At 39.0% G+C, this 16,942-nt stretch overlaps 1 protein-coding gene across 5 annotated transcripts in view; it reads right to left on the reverse strand.

The window, feature by feature from the left end:
• LOC115215685 (solute carrier family 2, facilitated glucose transporter member 10) overlaps positions 1-16,942 on the reverse strand; it is a 74,846-nt gene that overhangs the window by 19,835 nt on the left and 38,069 nt on the right. For all 5 annotated transcript variants that reach the window (XM_029784958.2, XM_029784957.2, XM_036505779.1 and 2 more), the window contains exons 4-9: positions 12,970-13,076; positions 11,732-11,815; positions 10,734-10,837; positions 6,571-6,679; positions 3,955-4,041; positions 2,475-2,561 (exon numbers count right to left, since the gene is read on the reverse strand). In XM_029784958.2, the coding sequence (XP_029640818.1) occupies positions 2,475-2,561; positions 3,955-4,041; positions 6,571-6,679; positions 10,734-10,837; positions 11,732-11,815; positions 12,970-13,076 (578 nt within the window). The remainder of the gene's footprint in view (positions 1-2,474; positions 2,562-3,954; positions 4,042-6,570; positions 6,680-10,733; positions 10,838-11,731; positions 11,816-12,969; positions 13,077-16,942) is intronic.

Here is a 16,942-nt window from a genome sequence, read left to right on the forward strand (position 1 = left end):
TAGAATAAAGATTAAAGTTATAGTTGAGAAAAAGTTAGCTGACGTAGAGGACTAGAAGCCATCTGAATATTGGTAAAGAGTTACCTGTGTCATGATGATTCATGCCAGGTGTCAAATGCCAACATCATGGCTTCTACTTAATGCTCTATGAACAGTTTAAAGGCTGTTATATATTTAAGAGATGAGGAATTATGTACATTATTTACATTTGATGGATATTTTTCCTCATCTTCTTTGTTGTTAACACAACTTTTCGGCTGATATACCCTCTAACCTTCATCAGGTGTCTTGGGGAAATTTCGAACCTGGGTTCTCATTCCTAAGGTATTTTTCGATGTTGTTGTTAACAACAACAGCAGCAGCAGCAACAACAACAACAGCAGCAGCAGCAACAACAACAATAACATCGAAAAATACCTTAGGAATGAGAACCCAGGTTTGAAATTTCCCCAAAGATATAAACGTATAGATGTATGTAATATACGTATGTATACATGCGTATATATATATATATATATATATATATATATACACACATGCATACAGATGTGTGTATGTGTCATATATACATACATACATATATATATATACATAGAAGGACTGTATCATTCATGCATTTACATACTTTGTACAACATATATGGTTTTATCAGATTTCACTATCTTTTACTTTTCTCTCATTTTTATGTAAACCTCTACACAAACTGCAGACAGTCCTTGTGATGCTCCCTTCACCTGCGCCCTTCCACCAAATTAAAGAAATTATTATTATTATTTCTTATGAAATACCAGTTGGAATCCTGATCAGCTATCTACAACTCTGAAGTTAAATCAATAATCTTACAGCTTCTGCGTCCTCCCTGCTAAATCCTGTGTTTATTTACTGAATGAACGAACCTACAGGTGTAGAGCATGATAACAATATGCTACCAACATATGTTATAATCTCATACTGAGAACAATGGTGTATTGTGTATTTACCTATGAAGCTATATAGCTCTGTCTTTTTCTTTTCTTGCTACTGTTGCCTTGGTTACCTGAGAACATTCTTGCCCCTCTCACCCACCTTATATGAATAACAGTTGTTTCTAATTTAAGAAAAAAGCCAACAATTTTGAGTGATGGGCATTAGTTAATACCATTAATCCCCCAGTATACCACTGGTGTTTTATGTTATTGACTCAGAAGGGATGAAAGGAAAAGTTGACCATTGCAAGGTTTGAACTCAGAACATGAAGAGCCAGAAGAATGCATTTCTTCCAACGCTTAAAAAATTCTGCTAGCTTACCACCCTGTAAGAGCAGTAATGCAAGAGGTCACACAACATGGAAAATTAGGAAAATAGGATTAAATCAAAGACAGTAGTAAACTGGTACTTAGTTATCAAATATTGAAGTTTGAAAAACACTGCATTTATTGTGAAAAAGGAAAAAAAAGTGAAAGAATTGTAGAATAAGATTAATAATGGTTTTAGGGGCAGGAGTGGCTGTGTGGTAAGTAGCTTGCTTCCCAACCACATGGTTCCGGGTTCAGTCTCACTGCATGGAACCTTGGGCAAGTGTCTTCTACTATAGCCTCGGGCCGACCAAAGCCTTGTGAGTGGACTTGGTAGACGGAAACTGAAAGAAGCCCATCGTATATATGTATATATATATATATATATTATATATATATATATATTATATATATATATATACCGGAGTAAACACATAAATGTGAAACAAGGCGGAAAAAAGAGTACTCAAATACCAGCAAAAACTGTCCGACGAACGGGAACATGAAACTCAGTGTAACAGGTTTTGTTGAATTTTCTGCTGCTTTTAAATAAAGTAAATATACATATATATATATATATATATATATATATATATATATATATATATATGTATGTATATGTTTGTGTGTCTGTGTTTGTCACTCCAACATTGCTTGACAAACGATACTGGTGTGTTTACGTCTCTGTAACTTAGCGGTTCAGCAAAAGAGACCGATAGAATAAGTACTAGGCTTACAAAGAATAAGTCCTGGGGTCGATTTGCTCGACTAAAAGCAGTGCTCCAGCATGGCTGCAGTCAAATGACTGAAACAGGTGAAAGAGTGTCAAATTCGTGAAGCGGATGATGACGATGATGATGGTAGTGGTGATGACAATAAAGATGATGATGATGTTGATGATGACGATGATGCTGACGATGACAACGACAATGACAATAGATAAAGAGAGCTGAAGGAAGATCTACAAATTTTGGGTAACTGATGTAACCAAATTCATGATGATGATGATGATGATGATGATGACAATGATGATGACGACGACAATAGATAAAGAGAGGTGAAGGAAGAAATACAAATATAAATTTTGGGAGACTGGTATAACCAAATTCAGGAGGAGGAGAACCTCAATGATGATGATGAAAAAGATGATCACAGGAAACAGAGAGATGAAGGAAATTCAACAAAATGAAACCAGCTTACCTGCTGAAAAGTAACCAAGCCAAATCCTAAAAAGAACAATTTCCTTAAGTTTCCTGTTGACCTGAACAGGTCTTTCCAGCTGGACATCTGCAATTAATTACCAATTACAATATTTTAATATCTATTTCTTTATTACCCACAAGGGGCTAAACACAGAGGGAACAAACAAGGACAGACATAGGTATTAAGTCTATTATATCGACCCCAGTTCGTAACTGGTACTTAATTTATCGACCCCGAAAGGATGAAAGGCAAAGTCAACCTCGTCGGAATTTGAACTCAATGTAACGCAGACGAAATACCGCTAAGCATTTCGCCCGGCGTGCTAACGTTTCTGCCAGCTCGCCGCCTTATATCATTTCATATTAGCTTCATTATTTTGGTCACTTCTTTATAAATTGCCAAAATAAATGGTCAGTATTTGTCATATGCCCTTACTGAGAATTTATTGAGTACGTAATGCACAGCAAGAGGTGCTTCTGAAAGCTTGGTCATATGCAGAATGACCACAGGTCACTTGACTTATATAGAATAGTCTTCAGTGAGACTTAAGCAAACAAACACCTTTCAAATGACCAGGAATGTTATGCCTCAGTTGGTTAGTGTATGTCACGTGGGATGGAATTGTTGATTCAATAAGGCTGAGATTTTGAGATCGGAGTGATTTTGGGGTAACAGTAAGTGGTATCAGACATATGTAGCAATCAGCATTTTGCTCTAAGGCTGATGGTCATTTTCATTTTTTTTTATCCAACAAATAACAGATTTCTTCAAGAATCTGGAAATATTTCTGGACATGCCTGTTTTTTGTTTTTTTTTAAGAACTAGCTAATTTTAGGCTGATGACAGTTTCATGTAAAATTTTTAATTTTGGTTGACATATCCCGCAAGCAGTTTGTGTTGATTATATCAACTGGGCTGTTCAAACTTTCAGAATTCCAGGAATATCTGGTCCCAAAACTCCCACCTTGTGTAATATAGAGTAAAGATGATTCTGTACAGATTTGGTTTTGATGGAGTTTTGATCAATTTACATTGTTTGGAAGCATTCAACAGAAGTGACCCCCAGCTCCAGTATAAGATTGAACCCGTATTCAGTCAAAAAAATAAGTTGTCTCTGACAAATGAAAGAACTGATGGTTAGAATTTTGGGGGTACCTAGATTATCTCCATCATCATCGTTTAATGTCTGCTTTCCATGCAGGCATAGGTTGGACGGTTTGACTGAAGACTGACAAGCCAGTAGGCTGCACCAGGCTCCAATCTGCTCTGGCAAGGTTTCTACAGCTGGATGCCCTTCCTAACACCAACCACTCTGAGAGTGTAGTGGATGCTTTTTATGTGCCACCGTCGATGGAGACCAGTCAGGCTTGATATTATTTCTGGATTTTATGTATATGTGTGTGTGTGTGTGTGTGTGTGTGGATGTGTGTATTTTATTTATTATACATGAATTCAACAAAGAGATCGATTGACTCACCTTCTCTTGATCTATGGTTGTTTTGATATTGTTTATTTCTTCTTCCATGTCAGCCTCACTGTGAAACCGTCTTAAAACCGCAGCAGCCTGTTAAAGATTTATTAATTCATTAACCATTATCCATATCATAAATCACTGTCATAACAGTAGCAACAATATCAATGATAGTAACTTCTGTCTTATCATAAGACAAACAAAGATGTAATCAATGATGATGATGATGATGATGATCATCATCATCATCATTATCATTTAGCGTCCGCTTTCCATGCTAGCACAGGTTGGACGGTTCGACCGGGGTCTGGGAAGCCAGGAGGCTACACCAAGCACCAGTCTGATCTGGCAGTGTTTCTACAGCTGGATGCCCTTCCTAATGCCAACCACTCCGTGAGTGTAGTGGGTGCTTTTTACGTGCCACCCACACAGGTGCCAGACGGAGCTGGCAGACGGCCATGAACGGATGGGTGCTTTTTACATGCCACCGGCACGGGGGCCAGGTGAGGCTGGCAGACGGCCACGGACGGATGGTGCTTTTTACAATCCACCGGTACGGGGGGCCAGGCGAGGCTGGCAATGGCCACGATCGGATGGTGCTTTTTACGTGCCACTGGCACGGGGGCCAGGTGAGGCTGGCAGACGGCCACGATCGGATGGTGCTTTTTACATGCCACCGGCATGGGGGCCAGGCAAGGCTGGCAACGGCCACGAACAGATGGTATTAGTCACAAGGGTGACAGATGAAGGTATGTTACAATGGCAATTACAAAAATGGTAAGGGATTAATACAGAGTTGAGTTTAAAGAAATAACATGGCAAACAACAGCACCTTTTTTTCCAAGTGAGGCTTGTAAAAGTTGAGGGTTTTCCAATCCCAGAAGGACGAAAGGCAAAATTGATTTTGGGGGGATTTCAAACATGAATGTTGAGAATGGGAAAAAAAATTTAAGAAAACATTTTGCTTGACACTAATAATTTTGTCAAAAGTAATAAAACTAGTGATGACATTGATGACGATGATGATGATGAGGAGGAGGAGGAGAGGGAGGATAGTTATGGTGGTTTTGTCATAATGTGAAACCTTACGTCTTGTCCAAGAAACAATTATTTAATCAACAGAAAATAAACAGCTCCTATGTTCTTTGCAGGAGGCCATGCTATGCTGATGGAGAAAACTGTTTAAGATAGACTGGTAGCCGATGTCCAAGAGATTCATCCATTGTTTGCTTGACACATGAGAAGTGACATCACTCCTGTAATTGACCGATATGCAATCCTTTATGTTCCGAGTTAAAATCTTGTTGAGGCCAACTTCACCATCCACCCTGCTGAGGGTCGATAAAATAAGTAGCAGTAATTAAAGATATAAACCTTAGCTAATGGTGTGTCTGGGGAGAGTCATTCTCTTTTGGTGCCTTATAATTTAGCACACTCACCGGTAAAATTTCCACTTTTTTATTTTTCAAAAATTTTCAGTGGAAATTTTACTGGTGGGTGTGTTAAATTGTAAGGCACTAAAAGAGAATGACTCTCCCCAGACACAACAGAATATGCTTCAACACATGATCTCACATAAAGAATCTTGCAAACCAAATCCCAAAACGAAATAAAATAAGCTTTAGCTACTGGGATTTATGTATTTGACTGTACTCTTTGTCATAATGTGAAACCTTACGTCTTGTCCAAGAAACAATTTTTTAATCAACAGAAAATAAACAGCTCAGGAGTGGCTGTGTGGTAAGTAGCTTGCTAACCAACCACATGGTTCCGGGTTCAGTCCCACTGCGTGGCATCTTGGGCAAGTGTCTTCTGCTATAGCCCTGGGCCGACCAATGCCTTGTGAGTGGATTTGGTAGACGGAAACTGAAAGAAGCCTGTCGTGTATATGTATATATATGTATGTATGTGTGTGTGTGTTTGTGTGTGTGTGTTTGTGTGTCTGTCTTTGTCCCCCTAGCATTGCTTGACAACCGATGCTGGTGTGTTTACGTCTCCGTCACTTAGCGGTTCGGCAAAAGAGACCGATAGAATAAGTACTGGACTTACAAAGAATAAGTCCCGAGGTCGATTTGCTCGACTAAAGGCAGTGCTCCAGCATGGCCGCAGTCAAATGACTGAAACAAGTAAAAGAGTAAAAGAGCTCCTATGTTCTTTGCAGGAGGCCATTCTATGCTGGCAAAATTCATGTGGTTGACGTTCAGTTTGAAACCTTTTAGGTTAATACTGGTGGGAAATCATGGGCAGCAAGAGAACCCAGGAGGTTGCAGTGCCAAGACAAAAAAAAAATGGTTAGGAAAAATGCTTAGGAAAGGATCTAGTGCATATGTGTGTGTGTAAGGGTAGGGGGGCACAATACAGATCATGAAAGGAGCAAAAGTGAAGGTATCAGGTGGGAAGTGTTATGCAGTTTCTTATTTAAGAGGAGCAGATATTGTAATAACAGAAATGCTAAAATAGGCAGAGAGAAAGGAGCTAGAACTAGTGTTCTTAGTGAGCCAGAAGTTTTAGCTTGTAGGTGAGTATTTTATTTGTTAATCAGTTGAATGACTTTTGGAAGGATGTAGTGTAAGATGTTTGCAGAAGAAATTTAAATAGAATAAAATATATGTACAAAACTACCTGAGCTTCTTTCCCTTTTAATACCAAATATCTGGGACTTTGAGGTAGAAAAAGCATCATCAAGATTTGCAAAACAGCAAGAACCGATGACAGACCAAACATGTATCTCCTGTTTGGGAAAGAAAAGAAAAGTTTTTGTTAAATAAAATAATATAAAATGCTTTATTTTATTATTTTAATGAGATAATATGTAAAATTAAACAGTAGTAAATAGTATATCCTCCTTGCCAGGGGTCTAACCAGTCCACTTATGTGTACCTTTTCTTTCTTTGGATACTAAACTCTGCTTGTGAAGACCTGTTGAGGCAAGTAAAATCAAAATCAAATTCGATGGCTGGCATCCGTGCTAGTGGGGTGCAAATAGCACCATATAAGTGTGATCGTTGATAGAGCAGCTAACCAACTTCCGTGCCAGTGGCACATAAAAGGCACTATTCGAGTGTGATCATTAGCAGCATTGCCTTACTGGTACTTGTGCCCATGCTAGTAGGGTGCTAAGAACACCATCCAAGCATGATCGTTGCCAGAGCAGCTAACTGGCTTCCATGTCGGTGGCACATAAAAGGCACCATTCGAGTGTGATCGTTACCAGTGTCTCCTTACTGGCACCTGTACCGGTGGCATGTGTAAAAAGATTCGAGCGAGGTCATTGCCAGTACCGCTTGACTGGCCCCCATGCCGGTGGCACGTAAAAAGCACCCACTACACTCTCAGAGTGGCTGGTGTTAGGAAAGGCATCCAGCTGTAGAAACTCTGCCAGATCAAGACTGAAGCCTGGTGCAGCCATCTGGTTCGCCAGCCCTCAGTCAAAATCGTCCAACCCATGCTAGCATGGAAAGCGGACGTTAAAAGATGATGATGATGATGATTTAGCATCCATTTTCTATGCTGGCAGAGGACTGCACCAAGCTCCAATGTCTGTTTTGGCAAGATTACCTTAGCTAGATACCCTTCCTAATGTCAGGCGTCTTACCGAGTGTACTGGGTACTTTCTACACGGCACTGGCACCAGTGAGGTCATCAAGTAATTGACAAGACAAGACACCTCAACTGAGTTGGGTGTAGAATTGAGGGAAGTGACATTATTCCCGGTGATGAGAGGTTAGGGTATGAAAGGGGAACAGGAACAGGTGTCTTTCCGTAGGGGAGATACATGGCTACCCCAGTTGGAAAAGAGAAGAGATGATGGTGCAGATGTGTTACAAGGTGGCCTCAAGTTACAGGAAAATGAGTTCAAGTGGTACAGGCAGATGAGAAGGGGTTTCGTCAATAGAAGCAGACAGTATTTAAATTAAATAAAAGTTGATATTTTATAAAGGGTAAAGGGTAAAGCACATGGCTCAGTGGTCAGAGCAGTGGTCTGCAAAGGTAGTACTGGGGTCTCTGAACATGTTAAGATGACAAACCTTTCAATATCCTGGGGTCCATGGGAAAACTCATTTAAATAAAAGGGGTCCTTGGTAGTGAAAAGGTTGGAAACCATTGGGTTAGAGCATCAAGTTTACAAACGTGAGGTTGTGAATTCAATTCCTGGACCAAGCTTTGTGATGTGTTCTTGAGCAAGGTACTTTTTTTTTCACATTGCTTCAGTTCACTCAGCTGTGGAAATGAGTTTTGATGTCACTAGTGCCAAGCTGTATCAGCCTTTGTCTTTCTCTTAGATAACATTGCTGGCATGGAGAAGGGGTGCTGGTATGCATGGGCATCTGCTGGTCATCCGCAAACAACCTTCCTGGATTTGTACCTCAAAAGGGAACTTTCTAGGTGCAATCTCGTGGTCATTCATGACTGAAGGGAGTCTTTAATCCCGTTACCTTACTCCTGATATTTTACGAATTAAACCAAAGTAGACAATTCCAAGAGCACAGTTGTAATAATTATAACACCAGTAGTAACCATAGCAACAAGCAATTTCTTTTTCAAGAGAGTGAATGTGATTTGAAGAATATTTATCTGCTAATGATGGATGATCAAGTGATCTGATAGTGGTTCCTGACTTTACTGTACTTCTCCAACCCTGTATCAACCACCTAGAAATCTAACTCTAAATAAATATATACACTAACAATGCAACTTAGTACCTCTCATAACCACCATCATATTCCTGAATCAACAAAGGAGGTTGACCCTGCTAAAAATAGCAGTAAAATGCCCTCACTTCAACACCTGAACGTTCTAGAAAACAGAAAGGATCCATTGTTTAATTTAGTCCTAGCAGGGGTAGTCAATCTACTGATTGAACCAAGGAAACTATGTTGCTGATGTAATTTTTTTTTTCAAAATTGCCAATACTATTGTTGGTGATAACACCTGATGGAGGTGTTATCAGTTTTTGGTGACATGGTGGAATTCGAACTCAAATTACACAGAATTGGAATAGACACCATGATACATCTCATCTGGTGCTCTAACAATTTACACAGTTCACCCCCATAGACAAATACATTTTTTTATGGACCTTGAAATATGAAGTTGACTTTGACAGGATTTGAACCCAGTGTACAGAGAGTTGGAACAAATACCACAAGGCACTCTGTCCAAACTTGTGATCAGAATACCTTTCACTAGCTATCACACTTAACAACATTAACCCTTTTGTTAGCATATTTCTGCTGAGATGCTCTGTGTTTCTTTCAATTACTTAAAATATAACAAGGAATTTAGTAAAATAATTCAGTTATCATCCAGCTAGTGTCAGGAACATAAATTGTGACTAAGGTTTGGTGGAAGATTTTAATTCAAAACATATGAAAACAAGAAATTTGTACTCAGAGCCGGGTTGGTAATGAAAGGGTTAATCAATGAGGGAGCTCTACATGACCACTCAAACTGAGTTAGAACTCACTCAACACTGCAATCTTAAAAAAGGAAGGCAACATTGAATAATGCATTTCTAGATACACACAAAGATTGAATGGTCATGGCTGGATTGCCTCTGAACAAAGGTCAATTTTATCAGAGCTAACTAGGACTAAACAACAGTGAGTTAATGAAGAAATATTTACAAGAGTCACTCAACTTGCTAGAAATAGCTGTTAATTCTCACTCATCTTATAAAAGAGACACACTGGATAATATTCTTTTCTACTCTAGGCACAAGGCCTGAAATTTTGGGGGAGGGGGTCAGTGGATTAGATTGACCCCAGTATGCAGCTGGTACTTAATTTAAAGACCCCGAAAGGATGAAAGGCAAAGTCGACCTTGGTGGAATTTGAACTCAGAACATAGACAAAATACCTATTTCTTTATTACCCCCAAGGGGCTAAACATAGAGGGGACAAACAAGGACAGACAAATGGATTAAGTCGATTATATCGACTCCAGTGTGTAACTGGTACTTAATTTATCGACCCCGAAAGGATGAAAGGCAAAGTCAACCTCGGTGGAATTTGAACTCAGAACATAGACAAAATACCGATAAGCATTTCACCCGGCATGTGAACGTTTCACCCAGCTCGCCAACTTACACACTGGATAATGTTGTCCAAGATACATTACTTATGAGAATATGAATGTGATGGTTACAAGTGGTCATTTTGTCTCTTTCAACATTTAGAGAGTGGAATTCATGTCACACAATTGTTTATCACTACAAAATTTGCTGAGCAGGTATTTTTTTGTATTATTCCCACCAAATGCAAATCAAGCCTCAGGCTTCTTGGAACTACATACAGATGGTAGATCCTCTGCTGTGTTAGTCAGAGTATGCACTATGTCTATGACACTGAAATACCACAATCTCAGCTGTTTCCTCACTTATGTGGCCACAGAATGTGTAGTATTGCTGTAAGCAGTCACGACTTCCTGGTCACTACCATGGCTACATTCTTTGTTAAATGCTATCAGAATCTAGGACATGGAGTCGAACCATGTCACTATTTATAGTTGTCATTGTGGGAGGTCACAATAGGAAGTTAAACTTAATTCTAGCACAAAAGAAGGTCATACTTTATAATGGTTCAACAGCTACTATGAATGTATATATATAGGTATTATATATCCAAGTGTATATATATCTGTGGAGTCTGCATTCTTAACATTTATGTCAGAAAGATCAGTGGCTCTAGCAACTTAGAGAAAGAGAAGATAAAAAAGTAGAAGAAATAAAAAAAAAAGAAAAAGAAAAGAAAAACTTGAAAGAATCCCAAGGAGAGGAAACTCACCATCCATGTGCGACATTGATGTATAAAAAATTAATTAAATATGATAAAACTAAGCCAATTGTTATTCCAAATTCGTTGAGAGATACTAGTTGGCCTCTTCTTTTCTGAAAAACACAAAATAATATTTATTATGTATTAGTATATTTATTAATATGTATGTGTGTATACACACGCATACATATATATATATATATATATAGCAGTTCGGCAAAAGAGACCGATAGATTAAGTACTGGACTTACAAAGAATAAGTCCCGGGGTCGATTTGCTCGACTAAAGGTGGTGCTCCAGCATGGCCACAGTCAAATGACTGAAACAAGTAAAAGAGTAAAGAGTATACAATGGGTTTCTTTCAGTTTCCGTCTACCTAATTCACTCACAAGGCTTTGGTCGGCCCAAGGCTATAGTAGAAGACACTTGCCCAAGGTGCCACGCAATGGGACTGAACCCGGAACCATGTGGTCGGTAAGCAAGCTACTTACCACACAGCCACTCCTGCGCATGTATTCATAGATTTTTAATATGTTTTAATATTTTAATGACGGATACATTTGTATATTTAAAAACTGATATACATCGATCCATGGCAGAATATATTCTTATTTAAATTAGAATGCTGAATATTGCAGATGAGATGACAAAAGGCTGAGATACCTGGTGCCTTGCTATACTCAAGAATACCCGCACTTCACAGAAGAAGACTGCTCCCTCTGGTGAAGAGGGTTGGCCTGTGCCGATGCCATGTAAAAAGCCCCCAGCACACACAGTGGAGTGGTTGACATTAGGAAGGGCATCCAGCTGTAGAAACCATGTCAAACCAGATTGGGTCTGGTGCAGTTCACCAGCTTGTGAGCTCTGGTCAAACTGTCCAACCTATGACAGCATGGAAAATGAACGTTAAATGATGATGATGATGATGATATAGACACATGCTTTTTTACAGGTGCCAACCAGTAGGCTTTACTCTTCCTAATTAAAGTTAGAAAAGTTATACATACTGCAGGTGATATCTCCGAGATATATACACATTCTGCTACAGAAGAAACTGATATGGCAAATCCTAGAACCAAACGGCCAATGACCTGGAGGAAGGAAGAAACACACATGAATATTATAAATTCTTTAATTAAAAGAAAAGTCTAAAACATGATCTAACATGCCTATGTTTTGGAAGTAGCAGGGGTGTCAAAGTCAGAAGGATATACCTATGATCTTTTGTGTGTGTGTGTGTGTGTGTGTGTGTGTTATTGGGTGTAAGCTTGTATTTCCTCATGACTTTACAAATGTTTGCTTTATTGTCAATAGAGATAATATCATTTGCTTACAGTCAACAGTGAAAACATGTCAAGGCTCTTTGATGTTCAATAGGCAAAAAGAATATTACATTGCTTGGAAACAGGTGAGGATTAGTAACAAGGTCACCTAGCCAGAGAAAGCATACCTCAATAAATGCCATGTAGACTTTAAAACAATGATGCTGAGTCTAAATTTGTGGTTATTGTCATACATGCAATAAAGGCAGCCACTGCACCTTGAGTATTAAGACATGTCCTCACCTGTGTGTGCATCACATGGTCTATTCAGTTTTGATGAATTGTAGCAGATGGAGTGGGAATCATTGAAAAAAATGTAAGTAAAAGAAAGAATGTGGTTGTTAAAGATGTTTGAAAGGCACCGGCACAAAGGCCCAGGGGGCAATATCATCATGTTTGGTGCAGTTTTTATTAAGAATCTTGTCTATGTTGGCATTTTGTTTTACATTGATTATTGGAAGAAGTGATTTCACAACAGCTGCGCACCTGTCTCTTCATATTGATAACTATTCTACTCTGAAGTAAGAACAGAGCTTCAGTTAGGGTAACCTGACCCAGATGTATCATACCTTGAGTCATATTACAATAAGTGATGCAAGAGACAAAGTGTTGTGAGTGAATTCAGTAAACAACAACTGTGAGGAAGTCTTTTGTATGTGCGTGCATATGCATGTATGTGTGTGTGTGTGTGTGTGTGTATGTATGGTTGTGTATATGTGTGTGTGTGTGCTTGCTCCATTCCACTACTTAACAACTGTGTTGGTTTGTTTACATCCCTGTAACTTGTTAATAAATACTGAAGTCAATTTGACTGAAATCCTTCAAAGGGTTGCTTCAGTATGGCCACTGTCCAATGTCAAAAACAATTAAAAGATAAAATATAAATGATGAAGAAGTTAACTGAAACGATGAAAGACTCTTACCAAAATAGTAAATGATTGAGCAAGGGCAATAGTCAGGGAGCCCAGGATGAAGAAGAAACCATTTAAAACAATGGTAATCCATCTTCCTAATAAGTCAACAAGGAAACCTGAAAAAAAAAAAAAACTGAAATTTTAGACACTATTATCACATGAAAGAAAAACTAGGGGTGGATGGGAAATGGAAATTGTGGGATGACGTCAGCAGCTGGGTGCGTTGACCGGAAGCTGGGGCAACCGGAAGGGGCAGCTGTCAGGCGTGCGCAGGCAGCGGTGAATTGGGCCTTTCCAACGTGGGTCGTCCAGGTGACAAGACGTGTGAGGATGGTCGCTAAGGGTTTGGGTGAGCAGCTGCTAGCTTTAGTGTTCGGGTCGGGGCTGTGTCGAAGGATTAGCTACCACAGAAGGGTCTCCATCACGAAGAAGAGAAGGTAGGTGCCTTTATATTCAAATCGCGCACACACCAGAGAAATCAAAACAAATCAATTGATTGATAGTTTAACCCTTTGGAGACAGAGCCTCATTTGGAGTTTCAGTGGTAAGAAGATGGAGCCCTTTTCACAAGCCCTACAGAGGGCATGCACTTATCTTTCAAATAGAAATTATAAGAAATAGAGTAATTTCATATGTAAAACTAGATATATTCTTATAGAAAACTGAATGAACTAATACAATCTTCTTTGTCATTCAACATTTCGGCTGATAGATCAGTCATATTGTTTCCTAAGGCTTAATGTAATCACAATAGAAAAACATATAGAAACTCAGTGTTTTTTAGTCTTTTGTTTCAAACAACTGAAGTTATGGTCATGCAGGAGCAATGATATAAATGCTTGGAAAAATTAAGAGTGGCTGTGTGGTAAGTAGATTGCTTACCAACCACATGGTTCCGGGTTCAGTCCCACTGCGTGGTATCTTGAGCAAGTGTCTTCTGCTATAGCCTCGGGCTGACCAAAGCCTTGTGAGTGGATTTGGTAGACAGAAACTGAAAGAAGCCCGTCGTATATATGTGTGTGTGTGTGTGTGTATATATATATATATATATATGTATGTGTGTGTGTGTATGTTTCTGTGTCTGTGTTTGTTCCCCCAACATCGCTTGACAACCGATGCTGTTGTGTTTACGTCCCCGTAACTTAGCGGTTTGGCAAAAGAGACCTATAGAATAAGTACTAGGCTTACAAAGAATAAGTCGTGGGGTTCATTTGCTCGACTAAAGGCAATGCTCCAGCATGGCTACAGTCAAATGACTGAAACAAGTAAAAGAGAGAGAGAGAGAGAGAGAGAGAGAGAGAGTCCACTTTCATATTACCTTCACATTAACACTTGTAGAAGGAGTAAGGGGCCCTGCAACAGAATATACAGTTGCCACAGAAATACAGCCAAGCCAGACTGAATAATCAAAGATCTCTTAGATTGTGAGGTGTGACAACTAAGCTGAAAACAATAAACCAATATCCCATCTTTTTTTGCATTTTTCACAAAACAGCAGTTGTAGTAGGGAAGCACAAAGTGGGGTTCTTGAATTGTCACAAAAAGGGCCTGCTCTCTCTCTCTCTCTCTCAATACATACACACAATTTGTCAAAGATTTAGAGAAGAAATTCCATGGCTTCTTAAAGCAAACCTGAGAATCGAGAGGTTTCAAAGGAAACCTAGCAAAAACAAAAGGTTTTGGCAAGTCAGAAAGAAGACAGAACTCTACTAAAATCTGAAAAGATCCATGCTTAATATGCATAAAATTTGCACAAAACTACCATAATGTCTCTAATCCTTCATTGTAATTGCACTCATGATCCAATTTCAGGTCTTTATAGTACAACATGCTGTGAGCTGGCAGAAACGTTAGCACACCGGGTGAAATGCTTAGCAGTATTTCATCTGCCGTTATGTTCTGAGTTCAAATTCTGCCGATGTCGACTTTGCCTTTCATCAATTCGGGGTCAATAAATTAAGGACCAGTTATGCACTGGGGTCAATGTAATCAACTTAATCCCTTTTATCTGTCCTTGTTTGTCCCCTCTATGTTTGACCTCTTGTGGGCAATAAAGAAATAAGTACAACATGCTGCCAGATAACTATCATGACACACCGAAATTGTTGAAAGCATTCAATCAACAATTGCTCTAGCTTTCCCAGTTTTGCTTATGCCCATTTGCTTCTCAGTATCGCTTTCTATAAAGAATCAAAATATTTTTTCCCCACTGTATTTCTTTATGACATAAATAATCATCAAAAGACAATAGAATTCATGTCAACAGATTTCACACAAAAAACACACAAAACAATTCTGCCATAATTCCCACCTTCCTCTGCATTCATTTGGGTTTGGGTTTAGTACAAAACTACTTGCACAGTGACTGGAAGCCATAACTCTTTTCTCTTTTACTTGTTTCAGTCATTTGACTGCGGCCATGCTGGAGCACCGCCTTTAGTCAAGCAAATCGACCTCAGGACTTATTCTTTGTAAGCCCAGTACTTATTCTATCGGTCTCTTCTGCCAAACCGCTAAGTGACGGGGACGTAAACACACCAGCATCGGTTGTCAAGCAATGCTAGGGGGACAAACACAGACACACAAGCACACACACATACATATATATATATATATATACAGATGCAGCCTTCTGGCTTCACAGACCCCAGTTGAACCGTCCAACCCATGCTAGCATGGAAAGCGGACACTAAATGATGATGATGATGATGATGATGATGATAAGACAGGCTTCTTTCAGTTTCTGTCTACCAAATCCACTCACAAGGCATTGGTCGGCCCGGGGCTATAGCAGAAGACACTTGCCCAAGATGCCAAGCAGTGGGACTGAACCCAGAACCATGTGGTTGGTTAGCTAGCTACTTACCACACAGTCACTCCTGCACCTAGAGATAAATTTAACAAAAATAGGCTAGAAATTTCTCCAAATTTGAGTTGCAAGAAGCCACTAATATCTAAATACCCAAACCATTACAAATGGCATGGAATGTTGCCTATAGCCACCCAATTCATTAGTCAAGCAGACTGCAGAAAATTCAAGAATCTTTGATAATTCGTTTGAAATTGGCAATGGACCTTTAGTTGTTAGAAAACCGATGCACCAGTAATTAATAATCTACTACACAGTTTGATTTTTTTGATTTTTAGCATAATCTGAAATGTTATGCAAAATATATCTTTCTTGATAAACATAGGTGTGGCTGAAACAAGTAAAAGAATAAATTAATACAATTTTAGCCTTGCTGTGAAAAGTAAACAAAGTGGTTATACTACCAGCTTTTATGTCTTGGTGGGAACAATAAGTGGGATTGGTTAAATAAACTTCAAGGTTTCTTAAACATTTTGAGAAAGAATGCTTATTGTCTGTCCACAAAAAGATAAGTAACCATAGCCATTTAACATATATATCTAGTCATTATATACCAGCAAATGTGACTTAGTAGCTTGTAAGCCAGTTGTTTTGTATGCCTATGCAGTTGCAAGTAAGCTCAGAAGCCTTGTCAACCCTCCTATCATTGACCCAAATATGTGACAGTGGTAAGAAAGAGAGAGAGAGAGAGATGCAACAATAGTTGGCAAGTACCTATTTTCAAATGAGTAGACATGAGCAACATGAAATGAATTACCTTGCTCAAGGACAAAAGACACCGACCAATCCAGAATCAAACCCACAACTTTATGATCGTAAGCCCAACAATTAAAATCAATGGTCTAATTTTTACAGCAGTATTTACAAAAAAAAAAAAAATCTGGTTAATTACTTTACTTTACTTACTTTTACTTTTACTTATTTCAGTCATTTGACTGCGGTCATGCTGGAGCACCGCCTTTAATCGAGCAACTCGACCCCCAGGACTTATTCTTTTGTAAGCTCAGTACTTATTCTATCGGTCTCTTTTGCCGAACCGCTAAGTAACGGGGACGTAAACACACCAGCATCGGTTGTCAAGCAATGCTAGGGGGACAAACACAGACACACAAA

The sequence above is a fragment of the Octopus sinensis genome, linkage group LG9 (genome assembly GCF_006345805.1).
Source record: "Octopus sinensis linkage group LG9, ASM634580v1, whole genome shotgun sequence".
Lineage (NCBI taxonomy): Eukaryota > Metazoa > Mollusca > Cephalopoda > Octopoda > Octopodidae > Octopus > Octopus sinensis.